Below are 25,558 nucleotides of genomic sequence, written 5' to 3' on the forward strand. Positions count from 1 at the left end.
CTGTGAAGGAACCCAATCCAGAAAGCAGATGAGTGGCTGTGAGAGGCGGGAGCTGCAGCCCAAGCAGGTGGTCCAGCCTGAGACAAGGCGGCTAAATGTGCCCTCCCCAGGTCACATCAGCACCTCGTACACCTCGTAGGGCTTCCCCTTCTTCACTAGTAAGAACCTGTGGCTTCTCTAGGTGGATTCAGGACCCCTAAGGGTATGGGAGAAAGGGCCATAGAGACAGAAACACAAGATGGTCCCCAGTGGGCTGGACCAGATTTGACCCAAGCATTACTTAGTGATGACAGGCCCCTGGATGCCTCCCAGGGGCCTCGCCAAGATCCTAACTTTGCTCAAATGGCCACTGGTGCCTTCAAGCGACCAGTTCCATCCTCACCAAAGAACACAAAAAGAAGTGCATACTGGAGGCAAAGCTGAACTCTGCAAGCTTGTAAACTAGGGGCATGCTGATTCTCCAGGGGGCAGCACAGAACAGGAGGGTAGGGGAGCAAAAGGGGGAGGGAAAGCCTCAGCTGGGAGATGTCCTGCTGGCGGACACACCCCCAGGCCAGGCCTCCAGCACGCTGTGAACCCACTGAGCCTGAGGACAGCGCCAGGCCCCAGGCATTAGAACTAGGCAGAGCAGGGCAGGCCCCAGCCACCGGCAGCCAGGAGCGGCGCGCAACGAAGCCCGGGATGGTATGCGTGCCCCGGCTGAGGCCCGCTCACCTTGCACTTGAAGCCCGCGGCAGGCGGCAGGAGCTCCCGCAGCAGTGCCTTGGCCACCTCGCGGCTGGCCTCTTCGCTCACGAAGTGCAGGTTTAGCACCTCGTGCGCCTCGAACTTGGCGAGGCGCAGCAGCGAGCGCAGCGCGACGCGGGCCTTGGCCTGCAGCGCGGCGTTGTGCTCTGCCTTGGTGAACATCATCAGCAGGTGATAGTCCACCGGCCCGGGCACGCCGCCCTCCAGGCTCTTGGCCTTGGCTCCCGGGGCCGGGGCTACGGACCCCCGCGCCAGCTCCAGAGCGGGAGGCGAGGGCGCGGCGGGGACCCCGGCGCGGGCCTCCTTCAGCCTCTTGGTGGCGCTGGAGAAGGTCTCGCGGCCCGAGCCCAGGTAGTAGAAGGCACAGACCGCGAGCGCCGCGGCGAGCAGCAGCGCGCAGTGGTGGGAGCGCACGGCGCCCAGGCGTGCCATGGCCCGGGCGCACGGGGGCGCGCCCCGCAGAAAGCCCATGCGCCGCGCCCGCAGCCGAGGGGATCAGAGCCCAGGGGCGCCCGCCCGCACTCAGGCCCGGGGCTGGCGGCGGCCATGGCGGGGGCGGAGCCGCGAGGCGGAGAGCCAATCGCGGGCGCCGGTGAGCCAGCACGAGCCCCGCCGCCGCCGCCGGGTCCTAAATGCACAAGGATTAGCAGCCCCAAAGGCCCGCTCCACCAGCTGGCTGGCTGGCAGGGGAGCTCTGCTCCTAACCTGCCTAGCCAGCTGCTGGACAGCGAAGCTGAGCCATTAAGAAACAGGATAATCAACGCAACTGATCTTTGGTTAGCACAAAGAAACTCTAGATGCAAGTAAAGGGAGTAATCTTATCTCTGTACATTCCCCCACCCACAATATTTGGAGGTTCTGTGGCCTCTCCCCATCTGGTTTCAACTCTTGGAAACTAGCTAGGGCGGGAAATTTAAACTAGCAAGTTCTCCTTTAACGCTGATGTAGGATTACACCCCCTCCACCTTTAGCACTCTGGGACAAAACAGAGGAAATCTAATGGTGTGGTCAGCAGGGGGACCCCGCTGCTCATTGTGTGCATTTCAGAGAGCACCTCAGTAGTAGCTTCCAAGATTGTGCTACCAACAGACCGAAATACATTATAAGTAGCCTAATATGTCCCAAGGAGTTTAGCAAATTTTTAGCTAACTTTTAGCACCAAGCCCCAGGGCAGTTACAACCCATCCCTCCACTCCTCACCCCCACCCTCGCACTGGGGATTCAACCCTCAGCCTCACATTTGCTAAGTGAGCCCTCTACTTCTGAGCTACATCCTAACCCATTCCTGGGGCAACACTCCTGAAAAACACTGGACCTCTGAAACGGATCTGGCAACCAGTTTCACACATGGGGGAGGGGGGTATAATTATCGCGTTGGGTCGTCATTTAATCCTCACCATTTTGAGGTAAGAGTATTTACCATCAAGGAAACTGAGGTTTACAGATCTAAATCTAGGTGTCTGTAAGTAATGCTGCCAGGATCCCAACCCGTCTTACTGCTTTCCAAAGCCCAAACTTATGTTAGCAAAGATGAATGTCATTCAGGATCCAGGTTATATTTTATTACAGCTTCAAACACAGGTTAAGAAAGCAAGCTTCAGCTCCAACACCACAAGCTGTTAAGACTTCAAGCAAAAAAAGTACTGTACCTAATCACTCTGAACTACAATTAGCACCCCATGTGAAGTGGGGCTGAAACTGAAAGTGATTTTTTTTTTTTTTTTTTGGTAGTTTAGGACAGGGTCTACAGGTCCACAGGGTCTCACTACATAGATCAAACTCCTAGTGATCCACCTGTGTTCAGCTTTCCAAGAGCTGGGATTACAGGTACGCAATACCACAATTGCTGTCTCAGCGCACCTGGGGGCAGGCCCGAGTTCATTTTAATCTGCTTTCTTGATTGATCTCTAGCAGGATCAATTTAAACTGCTTAGAAAGGTATACAGTCTTTGTTTGTTTGGTTTTTGAGGAGAGAACTATGGATTGAACCCAGGCTCTCACACATGCTTGGCCAGGATTGAACCCAGGCTCTCACACATGCTAAGCAAGCACTCTAACAATGAGCAACATCTCCAGCCCTTTTGGACTTGTTTTGCCACAGGGTCTCATTCAAACTTACAACCCTCCTTCCTCATCCTCCCAAGTAGCTAGAATTACAGGCATGTTATATAGAACTTTCAATATAGAACAAATGTCTACAGTGTTGTTCACAAGAAAGTAGAAGTCTGAGCATAAAAAAATGCCAGAAGTAAGATTTTTATTGACTTATTATTGTAATTTTTCAGCATACAAATTACTTAATCAAGTGTAGTATTTACAATTCTTACATAATATACATTTTAGAATAGCTATAACAATGTATGTACTTTGTTCCATTTACAATGATACACTAGAGGAAAACTATCTTCATGAATTAAATACAAACCTTCTACATACTAACAAAAAGTAAATGGAGTGTTGGTTATACATTCTTTAAAATATATTTTTCACAGGTAGCAAGAAATAGTACATGTAATAAGTCTTTATGACTGGAATGATCCAGAAATATCACAAAGCACAAGTAAACACACAGAAAAGTAGCTCATCATTTCCAAAAGTTAACTTTCAGCGTTTGTATAAAATAAATCTTTATAATGTAGCAAGCTTTCCCTGTTTAAGATTAACACGAAAATAAGGATTTAGGGGAGAGTGACACAAAGTAAAATCTAGAAGACCAATGCAGAGAAAGATGCATTCAATCAAATCTTGCTTTATCCCCAGATTATCCAATTTTTGGTGGATAAAATTCATCTAAACAGAAAATGATGTCCATAAAACCTTCGTTATACATGTTAGGATTCAACAAAACTAAATCCAAGCTTCTTTTACCTCTTTCATTTGAAAGCATCAAGAAATCAGTAAGTGCTGAATTAAAATTACCTTTATAATGTTTTGCTTTCATACATGTTTGCTGTTACAAAAATGTGTATTTTCCTACAATTTGATGTCTTCAAATCCCATCTATTCCTTAAAAATTTGAATCAAGGCCCTCCACAATATTTGGCGTCTTCGTTATGAAACGCAAGGAAAGCTGGCAGTCATTATTAGATCTTGCTGTTTTACAATGATCTCTAAACATTTCATGATACAAATAAAGTGCCTCTGACTTGTAGTCAGTCAGACCTGGGTTATGGTTATGGTGTCAGCTCTGCCACCAACTGAGAGGACCACCTCTATAAAACAAGGGGCACGCACTAGGATCAAAAAGCAAAGCTCTTGAAGCTCTCAGATTAAGATCTCAGAAGCCCTACTGTCAGAATCAGGTGAGATAAACTAATGTCCAAGTACACTATAAACAGCAAAACACACACAGATGTTTTTATATTTTCATCTTGTTTCATCCACTCATTTCATCTGTGAGAAGCCCTCAATCAACAAGGATAGTGACTACTACTCCAGTGCTCTTTCTACAACAGCACACAGTTCTGAAGCCATTCAGGACATAATTTCTATAAAAAATATATCATCTTTCCAGCTCACATCAAAAATGCTATCACACAGAAGATTTAACTTGACAGTATGTGATCTAGGAATGTCAGTTATTTGAAATGGGTAGCATATGTAGTCTTAAACACAATTCAGTTTATTGTGACCACATCTCACATGCATAAAATTACATCTTTAAAATACTACTAACATTGCCACAAACTTAAAAGCTTCCAGACTGTTGAAAAAAAGTCTACCTTTTTTCCCCCTAAAATGCACTTATAAAAAACTAAAGTACATGTTACAAATTAAGTCTGTATGTTTGGGAAGGTAAATTTCAAAGTTCATGAAAACCTACAGTAAGACCAGTATGAATTAGGCACACTGTTATACAGTTAAGTCCATGGAAATTTCTGGATTTCTAAGGACACTAATGTTTTTAAGCCATAGAAACCTAACACACCAAATGTTACAACGAAGTATTGCAAACACTGCTCAATTACCTCTAGTCTAATTCTAAAATAAAACTTACATTTTATAAACCCTTCATAGTGCTACTATTCTTATTTTGGAAATTCTCCAATTTTCAAGTTAATGCACTAAGGATAATGAGCTAACAGAATAATGATAAAGAATCAGAAACTAATATTATCAAATCAGTTATGGGAAGAAAATAAAGGGCAATCACACAGACTAAGAAGCCTAAGAGTAAGATTAACATGGTTTATACTATAATTTCTCCTACCCAGATTTGTTACATACTATATAAAAGCTACTAGCTGACATAGTGAAATTCATCTAAGAGCCAACCTAACTTGTAACTATTAAAGTCTTGTGGTTTACTCCATCATTTCTGTCAAATTTAACTAAGATGGAATCTCAAGCACATTTATGAAATAAAGCCATACGTTTGTATTTCTGTCCTGCAGTCTTCCTGCAACATTAAAGATATGGCTTTCTCCAAAGATACTCAATTCAAAACCATGGCCACCTGTAGAGCACTTCAAGTACATCTCAGACCTTTAAATAGACACTACCGCCATGTTAACAACTCATGACTCAAACTAAGGAGGTAAGGATGGCCAAAGGACTTTCCTCTTAACCTGGTCCCTGGTGCTTTTCCTCAAGCACCAGGGACCAGGTTCAAAAGGAAACTTAATAAAGGTCAGGAGCTTCAGGAGTGACACCTAGGATTAAAACAAGAGCAGACACTATGTACAGAAGTAAGGCCTTCTTTTCTCTGTCTGCCTTCCTTTATGTTCAGTACATTTGTCTTCCTTGAGATCACTGAGATCTAAAGGGCAATTAATTACAAAGTCCAAGTCAGGCTTCTCCCTTTAAATGAAGTATCTATAACCCAATGATCTGTGACTCTAAAAACAGGAAAGTTTTAATGTTTCTGTTATGTTGTCATAAAACATAATGCTGTGCAGGTGTTTCCTTAGATATAACTTACATTTTTATCCTTATCTAATGTATAGTGATTATTACTAAATAAGCATTACATGTTTGCGATTTGACCAAATTATGGAACCTTTTCTATGATATGAATTTATTTCAGTGTAATTCCTGCTTAGATTCTGATTTGATGTTTAATCAACTTAAAAGGTTCTACTTATTAGGGACAAATGTTACAAAAATTTATTATCTAATTAAGTATAGTATCTCTTCTAGAAGTGTAAAACTTTTTCTTTAGAAACTGAGTACCAATAACATTACCGGCATAATTTCTCAAAGAAGATTAAACTCAAATTTTCACAACACTGAAAAGGAACCATAAGGCCAATTACTTGACATGTCAAAAATGTTATCAGACTATCTTGTAGTATATAAATGGTAAATACGTGCATTCATAGTATCTTGGAACTTAAGGGTCTGTAATTCACATCACCAAATTCTAAAACTATACTCATGATATTATTAAAAGAATGTATACTGTATACACTACAAAGAACGGATGTAGAAAAAAGCAAGAGGAACTTATTGCTGTATATTTTAATAAGAAAAACAAGCTTTCTTTTTTGTTAGGCAAATAGATTTTTCTTTCACCAGGAGCAAAAGGAAACAGTATCTTAAAAATAACAAGTTGCAAATATAAAAAAGGCCTACAAAATTTAATAAATCAACTTTTCTTTTGGAATTTACATTTTGGTTGAAGTATAATTTTCCAACATTCAAGTAATCTTTGCAACACAGTTTTATTACACTGATAATTTGTTAAGTTTTTATGAAATAAACCCAACAATGAAGAGCTCCAAGTTTTGCTTTGGGATCATTTTAGTGGGTTTAAAAAAAAAAAAAGGAATTAAAAGCTTCTTTTCTTCATAAGATGGAATAACTGAAGGACTGAACTACTATCTCCTTGTATAGCCACTACATGGCTGTTAAGTGCTGGTCAGTAATCTACTATCTCTAAGGAGAATAAAGGTATTTCTAAACAAATGGGGCTATATGCTTTATTTCTAGTAATTAAATTATATAGTGTGTACATGATAGTTAGGCTACCCAGAAAAATATATATATACCTATTTCTGAATCACTGAAAATCATCACAGAAGCTAAAGAAAGACATGTTCATGAGAAGGGCGGGAAAACTGGCTCCCACTGGACAGAGACATTCTTCAATGATCCTGGTGACGACGCACAGAAAGCAAAGCATCAATGCCACTCACTACTCACTGGCAAGAAGAGAGGTTTTGTCCCTAACCTCTTGTAACCTACTTGTGGTCCTAATCTAGATTCAACTTTCAGTTATTTTTTTAAAAAGTCCTTTAAGCAGGCTTTTTTTTTTCCTTTCAATTAAAGAAGTATTAAAGTAGATTCTTCGTCCAACTATGAGAGGTCTATGTTTCGATTTATAAAAATAGCAATCAACGGGCACTTTTCCCCAAGACCATTCAATATCTACCAAAATTAAGTAGAATTATAACAGTAAAAGTTACGAGTTTTCAGCTGCACACATTAAGAAGTCAACAGATTTCATATAGTCCCTCTTCTTTAAAGAACTCAGAATTTTTGTGAATCTTGCTGGAAACGATTTAGTTTCTCTGGATTATTGGATGCCATTTGTGAAAAATCACGGAAAATGTCCTGATAAGTTTCATCACCTGAATGGAAGGAAAATAAGGACACTTTTAAAATTTATACCAGTAAAGCATTAATAAAACAACATTCATTTTTATTACTATCAACTATTCTCTATATCATTACATTATTTTGTTCAGATAAGTCTTTTTGGAAGAAAAAAAGTCAACTAAATATAAATGCCAGAAAAGTATATAATGAAAGAAAAAAAAAAAAACTATACCTGAAAAAAGCACCTCAGATGCAGCCACAGAGGAAAGTTCAAAGTTAGAAAAGAGCAAGGATGCAGATATTTTAAAGCAAGGTAAGAAATACATTTATTAGCACATGAGAAATTTAAGTCATTCTAAATGAGGCATAGTAAACAAGACATTGCTTAAGTATCTCCTTCGCTATAGGCCAAAAGCAGTTACCAAAACCAACATTCGTGTTCTTGATAGATGCAAGTTATTCACAAGACAAAGTGAAAAATCAGAAAAGAACACCTTTATCAGATTATCTCTAATTAAAAGAAATGTGAATTAAAATAGCATGTGAAATGTAATTTCTTACTCAAATGTTAATGCTTAAAACTAATACATCTAACGCACTGCCTACTACACTTACAAAATTTTAAAAGCCTAGAAAATGACTATGAAAACATAGTCTTACATCATCAGAAAGTGTTTTGCTTACCGTAGGTCATATGAGCAAAAATGCTATAACAAAATGGGAGTTAATACCAAAGCCACATTAAATTACATAAATGTGTGCATGCGTGCGTGTGTGTGTGTGTAACATTCTTGTAGAGATGTAGATTACAAACATTAACATTATAGCAGATTAAATACTATTTTTCTTACTATGGGAATTTACATACACACATACAAATTAATCCCTTAGTCAAGGAAATCTTATTTTCAAAATGAATAATCATATTTCATTCCTGCTAAACATTAGCTTTGTAGATTTTAAGAAATCAACCCAATAGGCCAGAACAGTGGTGCATGCCTATAATCCGAGCACTCAGGATGCTGAGACAGGAGGATCGAGTTTGAGGCCAGCCTGGACTATGCACTGAGTTCAAGGCCAGTCCAAACTATATATTGAAGCCCTGTCTCAAAAATAAATAAATAAATAAATAAATAGATAAACAAACAAACAAATGATTATACAGACACTTGGCATAATTCTGTCTTAAAGATTTTTCAGCATAAAATACTACTTTAGATAACTATTGTCACTTACTTCCCAAAAGATACCTTGCATCCACCCTCCATTCTATGACAAACTCATTGCTACAGGTGTTGTTATGCAATAGGTTTCGTCAATTTTAAAGAGTAAGACTTTTTAGGCAATAGATGTCACACAGAAAGGTAGAGAATTAGAAAAATGTAAGGGAAGAGCAATAAAGATCTAGTAAAAAGGTCTAACAACATAACCCAAGATTTTTAATAAAAAGATTTTAATACATTTAATATTTAGTTTCCTTTAATATTTACTCTTTGTAAAAATCAATTTATTAAAATCGTATAGTTTTCATTTAGCCCTAGAAACTCAATTATGACCTGAAACAATCAGTTAAGCTTAATCTACTTTAAACAGGAAAAAAATTAAGATTTACTAAAACAAAGCAAAAAGTTAATATACTGGAACAACTGGTAAGACCATACAAGTACACTCATGATGTTTTAAAACTTCATTTCTACACTGAAAGACAAACTACAATCTATTCCCATTTTAGTCACTCTAAAAGATACAAAATAACTTAAGAGAACAACAATAAATAGCAATTCACAAACCATACAAAATATTTTAAATTTTTTTCTTATTTTTATGTTGAATTAAAATATGTAAAATATTTATTGTAAACATTATAAATATTTTTAAAATACTGTTTAAACTAGATAGTCTAGAATTTTACTCCCAAGAAAGTGTAAAGTGCAGATTATAATACAAAAATACCACACTGATTTTACCATTCAACACCAGAAGTAACTTAAAAGGCACACATTATACATTCAAGAAGAAATAGGAAGAAGGATCTAGCAGATGCTAATGTCAAATAGTTTACAGATAGCACCAGATGGGCATTCTTAAGTATCACAACAGTACAATGGCAGTTTATGGCTTCTACAATTAGCAATGCATATTTGTATAACAAGCTGTATTTTTCTATTTTTGTGTTTAAATCATCTAGTACCTATTACACAAGCATGTTTTAATAGGACCATTGTACCATGCAAAACAAATTAGAAGACCTCTCATTCACTGAATTAAAGGCTTCCTCGAAGGAAAGTGTTGGTGCTGTCATAATCATTGGTTTCATTGAATACATTTTAAGAGTCAACACAGTACAAGAGAGGTTTCCATCTTCAAACACACAAAAACTTTCTAACATTGAGTTTCTAACAAAACATTAATCAATACACTGTTATCATATTACTTTTCTTAGACCTCAAAATGTGTTGTCAAAAAGCAAATATTACAATAGTGACTAAGATATTTAATATATCAAATTGAATTTCAGTGTGATTATTCAAAATTTAAATATAATTTTAACCATTTTGAATTTTTCACTAGACAAATATAATTTGTCTACACTAGAACACATAAACAAAACCAGAATATGCTATCCTAGAATATTCCCCAAAGTACATTTAACAGTTTATTACAAGTGATAAAAAAACCAATCCCCCAATATCTATAACGCTAAGCTAAGCATATTATTTAAATTACTTAACCACATTTTTTGTTTGTTCGGTTCAGAAAGTAAGCTTTTCTATATGTCTGGACAGTTCTTAAGTTTCAAAACATAAATTGCTTTGTTTCCATTCATAATTTAAATTCAACTTCAAGTTTTGGTATTCAGAATATCCATTATGACAGCAGTTATGATTCAATAGTCTACTGACTTTGCTCTTGAAAGGAACTCTCTCAAACTGATGAGAGCATGTGAATCCCACCCCAAAGTGATCGTGTGCATGATCCTGCCCTTCTAGGTTTTGGCAGTTTCCTTCCACTACTGATGAGATCAGCGACCCCAACCTTTGCCCACCACTCACTCATATAACCAGAAGTAACTAGTGGCCAGGCCAGCCATTCTCACTGGGCTAAGAACTTGCCAGCCACCAAGATGAGTCACAGAGCCAGAAACGGGGAACCACAAACTCATTTCCAATAGCAGAGAGTAAAGAGTGCTCTTTCCCTCGCCCACTCAGGTCTCCAAGAGTTCTGGGAGCTGCCCAGGAGAAACACATTCTCCCTTCAGAACCGTCCTCAAGCTGCCTTTGGAAAATGGGAAGTCCCAGGTTCTTGGGGTTGTAAACTGAAGGTTCAGAAATGGGGTTTACTACAAATAGGTTCATGATTGCCAAACATTATGTCTGAATTTTAAATGGCAGAGCTCCTCATTATCAAAAAACTGCAAATTCCTGTACCTATAAACTACCCAGAGTTCTGAGACTATTAATTACTAAGACCATTTAAAAAGGGGTGGGGGTTCCCAATAAAACAATCAACCACAGTCTCTGAAAGAAAAATTTAGTGATACAGTAAGCAGAGGAAAAACAAAGAGCTACTGCCAAACACATCTGCTCTCTAAAGACTCAAGAAGGAAGAGCAGAAAGCACTTGCTGTGCCATTCATCGTGTCATCTGTCTCCACATACAATTATTTCAAATATTAGGATCTATAAATGACAAAAATAATTGTTTTCAAAATGATCGTAAAATATTTTTTAAATCTCATTTATTCTGATATATTCTTTCCAGAATCCTCAATTTTTAACCTCTAAACTAAAATTTGAGAATGAGAAAAGTCTGTTTTAAAATGAGATGTTTTTTCAAATTTCCATTAAAATAAATTTGAAAACTCAGCATTTCTGTGGATTAATGGAAGTTCATATACCTGTATATAAACTGGCACATAAGTAACAGTGGAAGAAATATCTGAGGATACTGAACAACAGCAGAAGAAAGCCAAGCAATTTGGGTAGAACTAGAAGTGGCAAGAACATCAAGGTTCTGTCCTTTCCAGCTTCCAACTCCAGAGAACAGTCATCCACTGACCTTTTGACTAATGTGGGTGAACTTCATTAGCAAACACCTTAAGGAAAGAGCATCTGACCAAACATTCAAAAGTTTAGGGAGAAAACTGTTTAACTTAAACTCTTGAAGTTTGCTGTTCCCACAAATGTCAGGTCACATCCTTTGATCGATTTTTATTTTTAAAGTGCTTAAACATAAAGGCCTCAAAAATGGCCTAGTAATACTATCATGTAAGTACATCTATTACAAAATTATAACTTGTTTGAAATCTAACATTCAAGTTTAAAACAAATGGGTGAAATCCAGAGAAACACTAGAGCTTCACCCAGCATCAGCACTTTGACATCGTGGAATATCATGAGTCAGTGGTACATATGATCCATAGGATTAAAGTGGGACACCCTAGATTAGAAGCATCTAGCTCAAGTGCCTCTATTCTCAAAGTCCTTACTTGTTCCCTATTAGGGCAAAAATTAGTAAACACAGTCCTCTGAGAAAAAACAAATGCCCCATATTGATAATAGGTTGAAACTACCATAAAGTACAGAAATTTTACAACATATTTAAGTAAAAAGAAGAGATGATATTACCAGGCCACCTTAAAAATGTTATCAATACTCATTTTTTAAAAAATCAAATATACTCTTTGCAAACTGAACATTCGAAAGTATTTAAGAATACCTGAAATTTTTACTAATATGTATACAAGTTTAAAACAGATTTGTAATTCATATGCCCAAAATCACGAAACTAGAGATCCCATCGTTACTCTCTTCTCTGTGAAGAACATCTAATCAGCATGTGTTCATCAAAGAGGAACCTGATCAGCAACGCTTCTTTTCTCGACAGCTTGACTCAAAGGTAAAATGAGTCATAATGAAGCTTGAGGTGGTCGTGAGTTGAGATTCTCTAATGAGAGTAAGTGTGCCTTGCCATCAGTCACAAAACTGTCCTAAATACTTGCACTTATCAAAACAAAAGATATTACACAAACGCTTGAGGCAAAGCTAAAGCTAAAACAAGACCTTTTTCCTTCATTCTTTTAACTTAACTCTACTCCCATTATGAACTTTTAAGACTACTGGTAAATTTATAATTTAGTTCTTCAGATCATTTTTAGATTGAAATACAAAACTCATTAATAAGCTTTTGCTTAATATTTTTCATACTGACTTTTTATATGCCACACAGATAATGGGGTTTTTTGTTTGTTTGTTTAGGTTTTTTTTTCCCTGAACAGAGTTATAGAAATTCCCTGAATAATAAAAAGAAAATAATTTTGTTATTTTCATTTAATAACTAAAAAGAATTCCAAAAAGAAAACAACTATTTAGCTGCTGTAAGTATATAAAGAATACTTTCATCATCCCACTCACTTCAGTGGGATGTATATGGAAGACATCTGCACGGGAGATAAGGAAGTCAGCAGCCGGAGATAAACGTAGCAAGTAAGTGTGTGTGGGAATAGGGACAGTTCAGGATTTTTAAAGGCCCAGGATTAGCCACCCAAGAATTCAGAAAGTACAGTACATAGCTAACAAGTCACAATTTTACAAGTAGGTTATAAAAACTCTATAGACTCATGTTAGTTGGCTAAATAACTATGAGTCTTCCAATTGTAAACTGATGAATTCCTGAATACATTTCTTATACTGCATTTCAGTATGATTATTAGTGGAATATTGACCTGGCTGTCCATAAAGTCCTTCTGATTCCCGCATTTCTTCATTCATTCTTGCTAAACGTAACCTAAAAGTTAAATAAAAAGACTTTCAGATGAAGTTAACATGTTCATAAATAATTATATAAACATTAGATAATATAAGTACTAATGTAATTTTTTCCTTTCATCAGTATTTGCCACTAAAATAAGCTGGATTTGGGTTTACCAGACCTAGAAATCTAGACTATAAAAATAAGGAACATACCTCACATCTGAAGCATATAAAAAGTCGGTATGAAAAATATTAAGCAAATGTTTACTAAGATATGTTCCTACATTCAAACTGGCTGGGAAGCTGCATCCAGAGTTAGTTTCTCTACACCAGTCTACTAATCCAATTTGTAAAAAATAATTATTTCCCTCCTACTGTAAATCCATAATGATGTAGCAGTTCTGGATTTTCCTACAGTAGCTTGTACAATGACTATAAATCACTCACTGAGAAGTATGCTTTGCTATGTTTACTTCAGCAGGGCTCAGCAGGGTTGGTACACAGCATGTCAAGAATCTTCAGTGAGCCAGGACACAGCTCAGTGGCACAGCACCTGCCTAGCAAGGTCCAAAGTCTGACTCCCAGTATGGGAGAGGGGAGGGAAAATCTTCAGTGAGCACTCAAGTATTCAAGGTGATCATAGAAATTTCCCCTTGTGATTGAGACTAATGTGAATCACGTAGCTTCTCTACTCAAACAGAGAGTAGTTCATTAATGTAGGGTTTCACATAACCAAGGAGGGGATGAGGAAGTGACTCTGTATAAAATATTCTTCAGCTAGCTATGAAACACGGGTAAACATCACATTTCGAGATGCCAAGTATAAAACTACTTTGTTCAAGTCTGCAAATCAAGAGTCTTCTTCATAGCTATTGTTTGCTGAGGAAGGTTGTTGCAATTTTGAGATCAGCCTAAACAGCTTAGCAACACCCTGTCTCAAAATGAAAAACAAAAAGTGTTAGGGTTTTAGCTCAGTCATAGAGTACTTGTCCAGCATGGACAGAATCCTGAGTTTAATTACTGGTACCATCACAGTAAACAAATAAATCTCTCTTAGTAGCACAAATTAGCTTCCATTCAAACATTCAAAACCATGTATTTTATCTTACACTAATCAAGAGTTCATGTGAAAATTCTGTTCTAGAAAACCAGATTCCTATCACTTTTCAAAGCAGATGCAACTTCACAGAAGTTACAAATGACATCAACGCCGCTGTTACCCCTACTTATGATCTTCTAATTCCTGAGGCAGCACATTAACTGCCTGGTACTCTACCAATTCTCAACCCCAACCCCAGTACTCTGAGTATAGTATTATACTTTAGAGAAGTCACTGTTAGGCAATATAGCAGAAATAGCTAAGGACATGGGCCTTGGGGTCAAAATTCTTCATTCCAAGTCCCAACACTACCACTTACTGATTTCTCAAACTTTCTGTGATTTGGCTTCCTTATCTATACAATGAGATAGTAAGAAATATCTTCCTCACAGGGCTGTGGCAAGAACCGAGACCAGGCACATGAAGTGCTTACCACGTTGAATGGACTTAGGGAAGTACAAGGCACACAGTAAATAGCAACCAAGTTGAAAGTTCACACCTGAGCAAGAAGTCCAATTAACGCCCCTCACAGATAACATATTACAACTTGAGAATAGCAAGGTAGAAAGCAAGTACTTACAAGGTTACGATGTCAGCATTGGCTGCTTCCACAGCTATGCTCAAAGGGTCCTTCCCTTCTTCATCAGTGGCATGTTGATTGGCACCTCGCTTTAGGAATAAACATACCTGCCTGTTTAAGGAAACATTTTTGAAATATTTCCAACAAGAAAAAAATTAATATTTGCCTTACAGAAATTAAAAGTCCTTTTATTTTCTTTAAAATTTAATTCATTCTGAAAAATGAACAATGATTCAAATGCTAAAAACTTACAAAGATCAATATTTTATATGAGTTCAATCCCCGGTACTGCAAAAAAAATAAAATAAAATTATATATATATATATATATATATATATATATGTGCAAAGTAGTTTCACTTGCAGTATTTTATATAATCTGGGGCTATACAGCCTAGTGAGATATATAAATGACCGTCCCTACACTGAAAAATATTATAAAATGATATACCTAGATATTAGAAAAATTAAAAGATCACTGAAGGTCATAACAAAACAGGAATGATTATGACAGTTTAAGAAGAAAATAAAAAGAATGAATTTTTACCATTTTTAAGTACAGAAAAGTTTCTATAAAGTCACTGAAATGAATCTCTTTGTTGATAGACAGGTTATAATAATAATATAAAAAGAGATGTTAAGACAGGCAGGGTGGCACACGCTTGTAATCCCAGCAATCTGGGAGACTGAAGAGGATTACAATTCAAGCCCAGCCTAGGCATTTTTGTGACTTAAGAGAGACCTATCTCAGAAAAAATAATAAAAATAAAATAAATAGAAAGGGCAGAAGATGAATCACAATGTGAAGGCCCTGGGTTTAATCTTTAATACAATAAAAAAGAAAGAAAAAAATCGTTATTTAAAGGAAAAAGAAACAAGGGAGGGAGGAAAAAAAATTCTTTCTTGCTTATCCAGAAAATACTAATTTTTATTTTTATTTTTATTTTTTGGCGGAACCAGGGATTGAACTCAGGCCCTTGCACTTGCCAGGGAAGAGCTTATTCTACTGAGCCATCTCTCAGGCCAAAATAATAATTTAAAACCCTAGTATGTTTCATTTTAAAACAATTATGTGCTGTCGAGGCAGGGTGACCTGCAGCTAGAGGCAGAAGGATCCCACATTCAAGACCAGCCTGCACAGCTTAGTGACAGAGCAAGGTCCCATCTCACAATAAAGAACATTAGAAGGGTTGGAGGTGAAGCTCAACTCAAAGGCCCTGCAGTCTTCTTGATATACTATACAATATACATAATTTGAAGAAGCTGGCCCAAAACATTTTAATATGAAAGAACAAGAAGAGCATATTAAGGAAGAATTACAATAGTCCAATACTTAGTACTACATCTACATTAATAAGTTTTTAAAAATAAAAACAATAATCACCTATGACAAACTTTCTGTATAATGCTAGTAGTTCTACTTCATTTATTCTTTCTAGTACAAAGTCCATTTAATAACTTTACTGTTGTATGAATCTTAATATTGCTTGAGATAGCAAAATGTCAACAGCCTAAAGTAAGCATTTAGTTTGTCAATTTTTAGTTAATTTGACCAGCTACACTAAAAATTGAAGTGTTACTGGGAATCCAACTCGGGACCTTGCACTTGCCAGGCAGACACCTATGTCGCTGAGCTGTCTACCTGGCCCTAAAAATTTAAATTTTAAACACACTTAGTTGTTGGATGAAATCACAATTTCAGTAAAAGAAAAAGTACCAAAACTGAAATATTTAATAAGTTAGGGCCAAAGTAAGCTCTAAAATCTTTATATCTATAATTCATTCGCTTTTCTAAATTAGTTTTTAACTTTCAAATTCTGTCACAACATTGTAAATCATAGGGACACCTCTCTGTACACTATCTCCTGACCTCAACCTGAAAAGGCAAAACATTATTTGAAAATGATTTTTCAAATACAATACATCTAAACATCTAAACTTCACATTACCCTGTGTGTCCCAAGACGGTGGCATGGTGCAGCGGTCCCCGCCCTTGGACATCTCTTTGGTTCACATTAGCACCATTCTGTAGGAGGAACTCACATGTCACCAATGAGCCCTTACAGGGAAAAAGAGAGCAACAAGGTATAAGTACAAACAAGACACAGTAGTATATTTATATTTAAAAGCAATATTTTTTATTTACTCAAATAGTATTTCCATTTCATTTCCCTCTAAAAATAACACTTGAAAAAGTAGGAAATTCTTGTATTAGTTTCTTCCCAAGAACCACTCCTAGTAAGAATACATTCTCAGCTTATGACCTCACAAAAAACACTATGACTTTCATTATCAGAATTTTCTTCCATTGCCAAGAACAAAACAAACAAGAAGCTAGAATAATCAAAATGACACTCAAAAATAAATTACTGTGAGGTGCACAGAAGCATCATAATTTTCCAGCCCATCTCTTCAAGCAAAAACCCAGTAATACTGAAGCTGTATTCAGAATTTATTATAACTTAGATTTTACTACCAGTGAAAACCTTAATGTAGTCATTCGTACCCCTACTACAGCCTGAATAAGTGGCGTTGCTTTGTTTTCCTCTGAATTAGCCCAGTTCACATCTGCACCATGAGCCAAAGCCTCAGCCATTTTCGGAAGATTTTTCTCATATGAAGCTCTATAAAGCTGAAGTCCTGGATTAAGATGTTTAGAGTCAAGAAATACAGAAGAATCTTGTCTTTCTCCTTCTGCATAACAAACACAAACACATTAACAAAAACAAGTTCTTAGGAAGAGATAAATTATTTAATAGTTTCAGTTTTGCAAGACGAAAAGAATTCTGTGTCTTAATAGTGGCATAGCAAAATGACTGAAGCCTTAACGCCATTGAATTGTACATTTAAAAATGATTACAATGGTAAATTTTGGGTTATGTACATTTTATTACAAGTTTTTAAAAACAAACTCAAACTTATCACAATGTAAAAGTTGTCCCAGAAGTCCACAAAAGGTGGAAAAAAATGGACTTGTCTGAATTTAGAGTTTTCTCTAGCCTAGCTTCCTTCTAAGATATTCTGGAAGTACCACCAGCAACAATAAAATTAATCCTCTTGTGTTGGGTTAGTTTTGGTCTTTCAGAACTCATCCTTTTATCAATAGTTACTACTTACAAGGGACATCCAAGCAGGGTTTCATTAATCATGATTACAAAAACAATGTACCCTGGATTTTGAAGATCCTGCTTGTGTTCCTGTTATGTTCACACTCAAAATGGTAGAACAGAATATTAAGTGGAATAAATGAGACACTCAGGCTTAAATATTGCAAGGTTCTTCTTATAAGAAAAATCTACATTGCTAATAAAAAGCAAAATAAAAACATAATAGAAGATAGGGAGATAGATCTTTTTCAGATGATAAAGGGATCAACAGATGGAGGAAGGGGGGATGAAAAAAGGCATTAAGATGTGTTGTGTGCATGTACCAACTCCACACAAGAAATGTAAAAATTATGTACTGCAGACATGTACTAATAAAAATATAATAGTAGAAAAAGAAAGTTGTGTGGCCAGGGAGATAGCTCAGTGGAATAAGTGCTTGCCCAACAAGCACAAGGTCCTGAGTTTGATCTCTGGTATCCTGGTATCACCAAAAAAAAGGAAAGAAAGTTATGATAAAAACTATTAATCTATCATAGTAAGCTTATGTGAGATTGTCACACAAATATCTTATTTCCCATAATCACTCCCTAAATACTCAACCTCCTCTTACAAAGACACCAACAGGTATGCTACATCATTTGTGGTCTTGCCTGTGCTTAATGGCTAGGACAATTACTCCATTCAAACTGGCTACATGCCTAGCAGGATGGACTAAACAGACAGCCCAATTCTTCCTAGAAGAATTTTATTACTAGATCAAACCTCTCTTCATTACAAGAATGACCCAATACCACTACAGTCTGGCCTATAGCTAGTTCAAATAATTTGAAGAATGTTTACTCCCCTGAGAATTCTGAAAGACCAAAATCACTGAAATGACAGAAGAGAATATAAAACTAAAGCACTAGAAAGAATACAAACCTAACAGGGAGTTGCTGACTTCTCACCTATCAGCCACAAAGAAAAACACAGAGTGGTAAAGTACATGTGGATTTACAATTATCCTGAGCTATGGCAAGACACTTAGAATACAATGAATCTTAGAAAAACATGCAACTAAGAATATCTAAGTTTGAACAGAAATAGTGCTTTCTTCAACAGTATTACTTTTACCTTAATACCTTTTAAAAGACTAGCCACTTCCTTCAGAAATTATTTAAATCAAGACCAGGTATTCACCATATATATTGTTTAGCAAACTGTATCAATTACAGAGAATTTCATCAACTCACCAGGCTCATATAAACTGCTGGCTGACACCGTAGATGGTAAAGATTCTCTTCCATCATCAGAGCTTTGCTGTATCCCACTGTCATTACTTTTGACTATTTAAAAGAAAAATTTGCTAGTGATTAAAGTTCACACTACTTAGAACACAATCTTGAACAATCAACGAAGTCTTAAAATGAACTATTACATGTCAACATGAACTCAGCCACCAGCAGCAGACTATACTTAATATAATTTTAGTCCTTCTGAATACTTAGCTTATTGTGATATAAATCAATCAGAAAGCCTGAAAATAGTCTTATTTTCAGAGCTGTAACACACCTCACTACCCCATACAATGTCAGGGGTAGTAAAAGCTTAATTTATTATATGACTGTAAATAATGTGTAATTCTGAGACAATGGGTAACATCTAAAGAAATGGCCACACTGCACAATGACCACTGGCACAGACTTGGAATGCTCCACAAGAGTAGTACTTACTACTACGTAGTTTTGAAGAAGTATCAAAGTAGGAGAAGAGTGAATCTAGCTCATCAGGACAGAACAGAGACTCCCGCCTGGGATCGTCGCTATTTACAGCAACCACTGGGGTCATGCAAGTTAGCAAAGCACAAAGCAGGCCATAAGAAGGGAAAAGGGCAGGAAAATACGTTACTGGGAAAAATTTAGGAGGAAAAGATAGAAAGGAAATCAGGTAGTTAATCAGATACTTAGGGTTTTGGCCATGATAGATTAATAATCCCCATCTCCCCTTCTATTTGAAGCAGCTTTATGTGAATTACCATGGTAGTATTTAGATGAAACTGTTTTAAAGACAAATCCAGTTTCTCCTTACAATACATTGAAGGAATAAGGTCTGTAGCGTTTAAAAAAATCCACAATGGCTATTAATTCAAAGATTTGGCAAATGACTAGTTCAAGAAAATCTTTACATTCAAAACAGGAAAGGTATAATACCTGAACTCTGGATAGATGCTCTAATCGGGTCACCTGGCCCAAGTTTAGAAATGCTCAGCCTCTTTTCTTCGCAGCCTCTAGAGACAATCTTTTTTTCCTGCTCAGGAGGTGATGATGACATAGAATGCTTATCCACAAATTTTCTTTCCACATATTTTGCTTTGATATATGCCTCCTTCTCCTGTCTGGTACACATAAAAATGTCACAATTCTCTGATTAATTCTTGACATGGCTAATACTTAAAAGATGCCATTATACATTGAATTTTTTAAGCTAAGTCATTGGATGTAACACACTAAGATAGAACCTGTGGCATTATACAGTATTTTTCTTCCAAATATTTTTCACAGTTAAATGAAATATAAATAACAACCTAATTGAAAATTACAAGTTTTAAAGTGGGGTTTTTATTCTCTTAGTTTCTGTGTTCATTCATTTCTATATATATTCCCTCAAGCTTTTACAGAATGAAACATATTACCAGGAAAACAATATATAAAAATGAATTTTAATTTCATTTATACTCAAAGAAATAGTGTCACATACAACTGACACACAATTTTTCATCAGATAATTACCTTAAAATATAGCATTCCAATTTATAAGGGAAAAAAAGATATCACATTTAAACTTTTATGACACAATCATCAACCAAGTCTGCTTTACAGTTTTTCTTATGTACAGCCTTTTAAACTGCTTAGGTCTTCAACTGAAACAGAAGAGTACTTCCAGGCCTTAAATATCTCAATCATGCTTTAGGAAATACAAGATTCTGGTTTAAATAATACTGGCTTAGAAAAAAATTTAACATAGGATTATGGCAAATGAAATTTTAATGTTAAAATAAAGAATCATAACAACTGAAAACACCACTGACTACAACGCACTGGCTCCCGGCCACTTCAGTCAATGAGCCGCCACACATAACAGGAATGGCAAGTGTCAGACACAGCAATGAAGCCCTCTCCTCTACTACAGCAACCTCTCTCCTTACTTCCTCAGTATCATGAGGCATGCAAAAAGTGTGTGGTCAACAAATACTTACTGAACTAAGTCAAACAATGCAAAATCATTCACTACAAACAGTAGAAACTTGATCCTTAGAGAACTTCAGGGACTGGCTGTACCTTCTGAGTGCCTGCCACCAATAGAAGCTTGAACTACTTTAATGGGTAGGAACATTCACATTTCTAGGTAGAGATTTAATTTTTAAGATTCCTTCTCATCTGAAAACCATGATATGCTCAAAATATAATTAATTAATATAAACAAGACAGAGAAAGCCACAGGTGAACAGAAGCAGAAATAATTACTTCTAAATACTGTCTCAATGCCATATGTCATTATGGTGAAACAAAAGCACTGCTATATCCTTGATTAGAAAAGAGATAGCACAGCAGGACTACTAAAATATTACCTTTGTCCTGGTTGTGGTTTCTTTATTCCCATTTTTTCTACTTTAGCTTCGTAAACACGATTTATAACATCATTCCCCAATTCACACATAAGCTGTTTGGCAGGAAAATATAAAAGTGAGCTATCAATTAAATGTGCTTTAGAGAAACTAAAATATAAAAGTTCTTAAACCAACCTCTCAGTCTAAAAATAAGTTTCAAGTTAAAATAAGACAAGGAATGACAGTAATATTATCACTTTGCCATTCTTCATCAGAATACTATCCGTAGAACCTTACAACTCCTATTCCAGATTCTGGGTACAAAATACAATAAAAATCATCTCTGTCCACAATATTTATATCTACATGCACATGTTTGAACAAGATACATGGCAATAAATCATAACTTTATACTTAGGTATAGTTACCACGGGCCTGGCGTAGGAAAATAAGTTAAATATCTATTCTTTTCACTTTTCTCCTCAATTCCACCTCCTAGAACTGTTCTGTCAATGTACGATTTTATGGAAATGATTTTGGGCCTTTTTCCCTCTCCCTTAGTTCTCCCTTCCAATGATAATCAAATCATTGGTATATGTTCTAAAATCCTGTAAGTTTTCCTTTCTATATAATCTCATGGTGAACCATATGCTTCCTGTTGCAACCCAGGCGATGGCCTGACTCCTACACCAAACATGCTGCCTATGCCGAAATTCAGACTACGCAGACCGTTTCCCAGGACATTTTACCTGGGTAAAAAGGCCAGTTTTAAATGGTCTGGCCAGTGAACACAGGCAAGACCGGAAATGATGCAGCATAATGGCTGGTGTCTTGTAAGAATGTATACTTGATTTTTAAAATTAATCTATTTTATACAATATAAACTAAGCAGCAATAATTAAAAGGAATATACTTTAAAAGATTAATTGCTAGGAGTTTTTGTAAATTTTATGAAACATCTGATAGGGGCCAGGGAGATAGCTCAATAGAATAAACGGCTGCCTGACAAGCACAAGGGCATGAGTTCAATCCCCGGATCCGCAAAATAAAAAAAAAGAAACACCTGCTAGTGTTCTAAAATTACTTGTATTTTTATACATATGAATTCTTAAGCCTGGAAAAATGATGGCAAATATAAATAATCCATTATAGAGTTTACTTTAGCAATAAGTTCATTATATTTTAATAATAATCTAATTATAAAAGATTATGCCACAGAATCTAAAATCATTCCTGAAAAACCACAAAAATAGAGAAACTGGTTTTCCTGAAAAGTAAACTGACTTAAAGAGTGTTACATAAACTTAGTGATTTTTACAATCTACCATGAAAACAACAATTTGCTAAGATAGTCTCAGATGTGCTCTAATACCCCAAATAGCTGAAAAACAGTCTTGAAAACTAGAGATCAAAAGGGCTGGCCAAATAGTTCAGTGGATTAAAGCATCTGCAAGCAAGCACAGGGGCCAGGGGTTCAATCCCCGGACCTGCCATGCTGGTCCCACCCATGGGGCACACTGAGACATCAATTGAGACTGGGCGTGGTAGTGTGTGCCTGTAATCCCAGCTCTGGGGAGGCTGTAAACAGGCAGATCACTACGAGTCCAATCTGGTAGTAAGCCCCTAAACATGCTATAGACCCTTCCCTAAAATACAAAAAAAAACCCAAAAACCTAGAGATCAAAAATGCCAGCCCTGGACAGCTTATCTTGGCCTTACCTGCCTGCCATCACTGTTCTCTTGCTGAGTAGCTACGTGATAAGGCACAGGCTGACTGGGACTGGTACTTTTGATCTTTTCAAAGCTGCTTATTTTCCAGTTAAGTCTTATTTCAGGAAAATACAGTGCATTGCTAACATGAACGTTATGGCTTAGACCTAGAACACCCCTCCAATGTCTCTTCAGGGTGGGGGTTTGGAGGGTGATCAGTAGACTTATCCACTGAAGAGCTATGTTGCATGCCTTTAGAGTACACCTTCCTCTGCAGCTTCTCTCCTCAGCTCCGTTTCCTAGCTGCCATGAGCTCAGCTGCTTTCTTCTGCCAGGTTCTTCCATCGTTCTGTTTCTGCTTGGAGCCAGTCGACTACGGACTAAACTGTGAGCCAAAATAAACCTCTTCTCCTTTAAACTGAGAGTGTCTCAGCAATGAAAAACCTAACACAAAGGGTGACTCATAAATTTGTAAACTGTCTTAGTCACTTTCTTGAGGCTGAGACACAATACCTTACAGCCTCCATGGAAAGGAGGAGAGGCTGATTTTGGCTCACAGTTTCAGAAGTGTCAGTCCACGGCTGCTAACAGGGCTGGCCATAGTGGGCAGCTGCCCAGGTCACAGCTGCTGCTCATGTCAGAGCTGCTAGGAAACAGACATTATGGGAGGAGGCAGCAGAGGAAAGTGACAACCCTCCAGGGCACAACCTAGAGCAGGCCCCACCTCTTCGGAGCAGGTCACCTAGGAACTCATGGAGGCATTAATCCTCTGCCAAGTACACCTCCCTGATGCAGTCATCTTTCAAACACTTGAGACTTTGGGTGATCCAAATCATAACACCAACTCTAAAATCTTCACTTTTATGTGAAAACATAAAGTATGTTCATACAAGTATTTATTTTACCTTTAAAAGTTCAGGCTCCCAGGTGTCTAAAGTTAAAGATCGTACTTTTGAAAAATGAACCCCAAGACTCCTGTATGGGGGGAGAAAAAGGACATTATTTATTAATGTAAAACTATTGGGTTTTTATTCTATTTGTATATTTATGCAATTATTTTTCTCTTTAAAGTGATGTAGGTTCCAATATAGCCCTCCACATATGTAAAAAGGGATAGATCTGATTAACATGGATGGCAAATGAAAGTCCTTGCAAGCACTTTATCAAACTTTTACCCCCCTTATGAAAAGATACAAACGTATTTACATTGGATAAATGAGCTTCTCTAACAAATGAAACATAAGCATTCACAGTACATGCTCATCTGAAAGCAGCCTCTCCTCCCGGGCAGGCCTGCCTACCGGTGAATCCCAGAGCACTCGATGCACAGGGTGATGCCCAAGTTGATGCTGGCCCACCGGGGATCAGCCTGGCCACAGTCACAGCAGCTGGCATTGCCAGGGATGCACTGGACGCGCTGCAGAGCACTTTCTCCCTTCAATAACTTCTCTTTTGACTCACTTCCAGAATCTAGGCTTCCTGTTGATGGAGATGATTTCTTATCCAGCTTCTATAAGAATTAAGATTTAGTTTTATTTATTAAAAAAGAAGACTGCAATATTATGCTACATACTGCATGTGCCAGACAAAAGCTTCCAATTAACTAGCTATAATGAATGTAGTAAGTCAGGCACTATTCTAAGCGCTAGAGATTAAAAAAATAAGACATAGAAGTCTATCAGTCTGCAGCGTGCCATGCTGGCCCCAGCCCAGGATGCGCTGAGATGGCAATTGAGCCTGGGCGTGGTGGTGTGCACCTGCAACCCAGCACTTGGGAGGCTGAAAACAGGAGGACCACTACGAGTCTGACCTGTGTAGTGAGACCCTGTAGACCCCGTACTAAAGGAAGATGAAGAAGAAGAAGCAGTGGTAGTGGTAGTGGTAGTAGCAGAAGCAGTTGTCTAGCAATCAACTTTTATTTTTTGTTGTGGTTGTTCTTGGGTTTTGTGTTTTCTTTTCTTTCTTTCTTTTTTTTGTATAAGGGATCAAACTTGGGACCTTGCCCTTGCCAGGCAGGTGCTTGTACTGCTATCTCCCTAGTCCCCTCTTTTTTTTGAGACCTGGTCTCGTCATTTAGTTCAGAATAACCTTGAACTCACTATGTAGCCCAAGTTGGCCCTGAACTCATGATGATCCTCCTGCCTCAGCCACCCGACTTGTGGGATAACAGGCATGAGCCACCACGCCCAGCTATCAGCGGCCTTTTAGCTGGGTGAGAAAAATATATAAACACATTTGAAATTCTACATTTTTATATAACTCAACAAATGTGCAGGAGAAGGAAGGCAGAAAAAAGGGAAACACTACCTTAACTGCAGGGTGAGAGGCAGACGTGAGACTATTAAGACTTGATAATGAAATATTATTTTATACCACAGTTTTTCAAAGCACCTAAATATAAGCACCTTATTTTATTTTATTTTTTTTTAATTTTTATT

General features: G+C 37.3%; 2 protein-coding genes across 4 annotated transcripts in view; both read right to left on the reverse strand.

Moving 5' to 3' along the window:
- Positions 1-1,296, reverse strand: part of Xxylt1 (xyloside xylosyltransferase 1) — a 140,235-nt gene extending 138,939 nt beyond the window's left edge. The window contains exon 1 of the mRNA XM_004643995.2: positions 715-1,296. Within this exon, the coding sequence (XP_004644052.1) occupies positions 715-1,218 (504 nt within the window). The 5' untranslated portion in view covers positions 1,219-1,296. The remainder of the gene's footprint in view (positions 1-714) is intronic.
- A 4,616-nt stretch (positions 1,297-5,912) lies between these two features.
- Positions 5,913-25,558, reverse strand: part of Acap2 (ArfGAP with coiled-coil, ankyrin repeat and PH domains 2) — a 137,051-nt gene continuing 117,405 nt past the window's right edge. For 2 of the 3 annotated variants that reach the window (XM_004643996.2, XM_023704133.1), the window contains 10 exons: positions 24,422-24,630; positions 24,026-24,095; positions 21,432-21,523; positions 20,014-20,198; positions 19,057-19,149; positions 17,224-17,411; positions 16,667-16,776; positions 14,719-14,829; positions 13,012-13,073; positions 5,913-7,319 (listed from right to left, as the gene is read on the reverse strand). In XM_004643996.2, coding sequence (XP_004644053.1) covers positions 7,219-7,319; positions 13,012-13,073; positions 14,719-14,829; positions 16,667-16,776; positions 17,224-17,411; positions 19,057-19,149; positions 20,014-20,198; positions 21,432-21,523; positions 24,026-24,095; positions 24,422-24,630 — 1,221 coding nt within the window. In that variant the 3' untranslated portion in view covers positions 5,913-7,218. Of the gene's footprint in view, positions 7,320-12,545; positions 13,074-14,718; positions 14,830-16,666; positions 16,777-17,223; positions 17,412-19,056; positions 19,150-20,013; positions 20,199-21,431; positions 21,524-24,025; positions 24,096-24,421; positions 24,631-25,558 lie in introns of those variants that run through there. The other variant, XM_023704134.1, reaches the window with a different exon arrangement.

Source organism: Octodon degus, unplaced genomic scaffold (genome assembly GCF_000260255.1).
Source record: "Octodon degus isolate 3935 unplaced genomic scaffold, OctDeg1.0 scaffold00189, whole genome shotgun sequence".
Lineage (NCBI taxonomy): Eukaryota > Metazoa > Chordata > Mammalia > Rodentia > Octodontidae > Octodon > Octodon degus.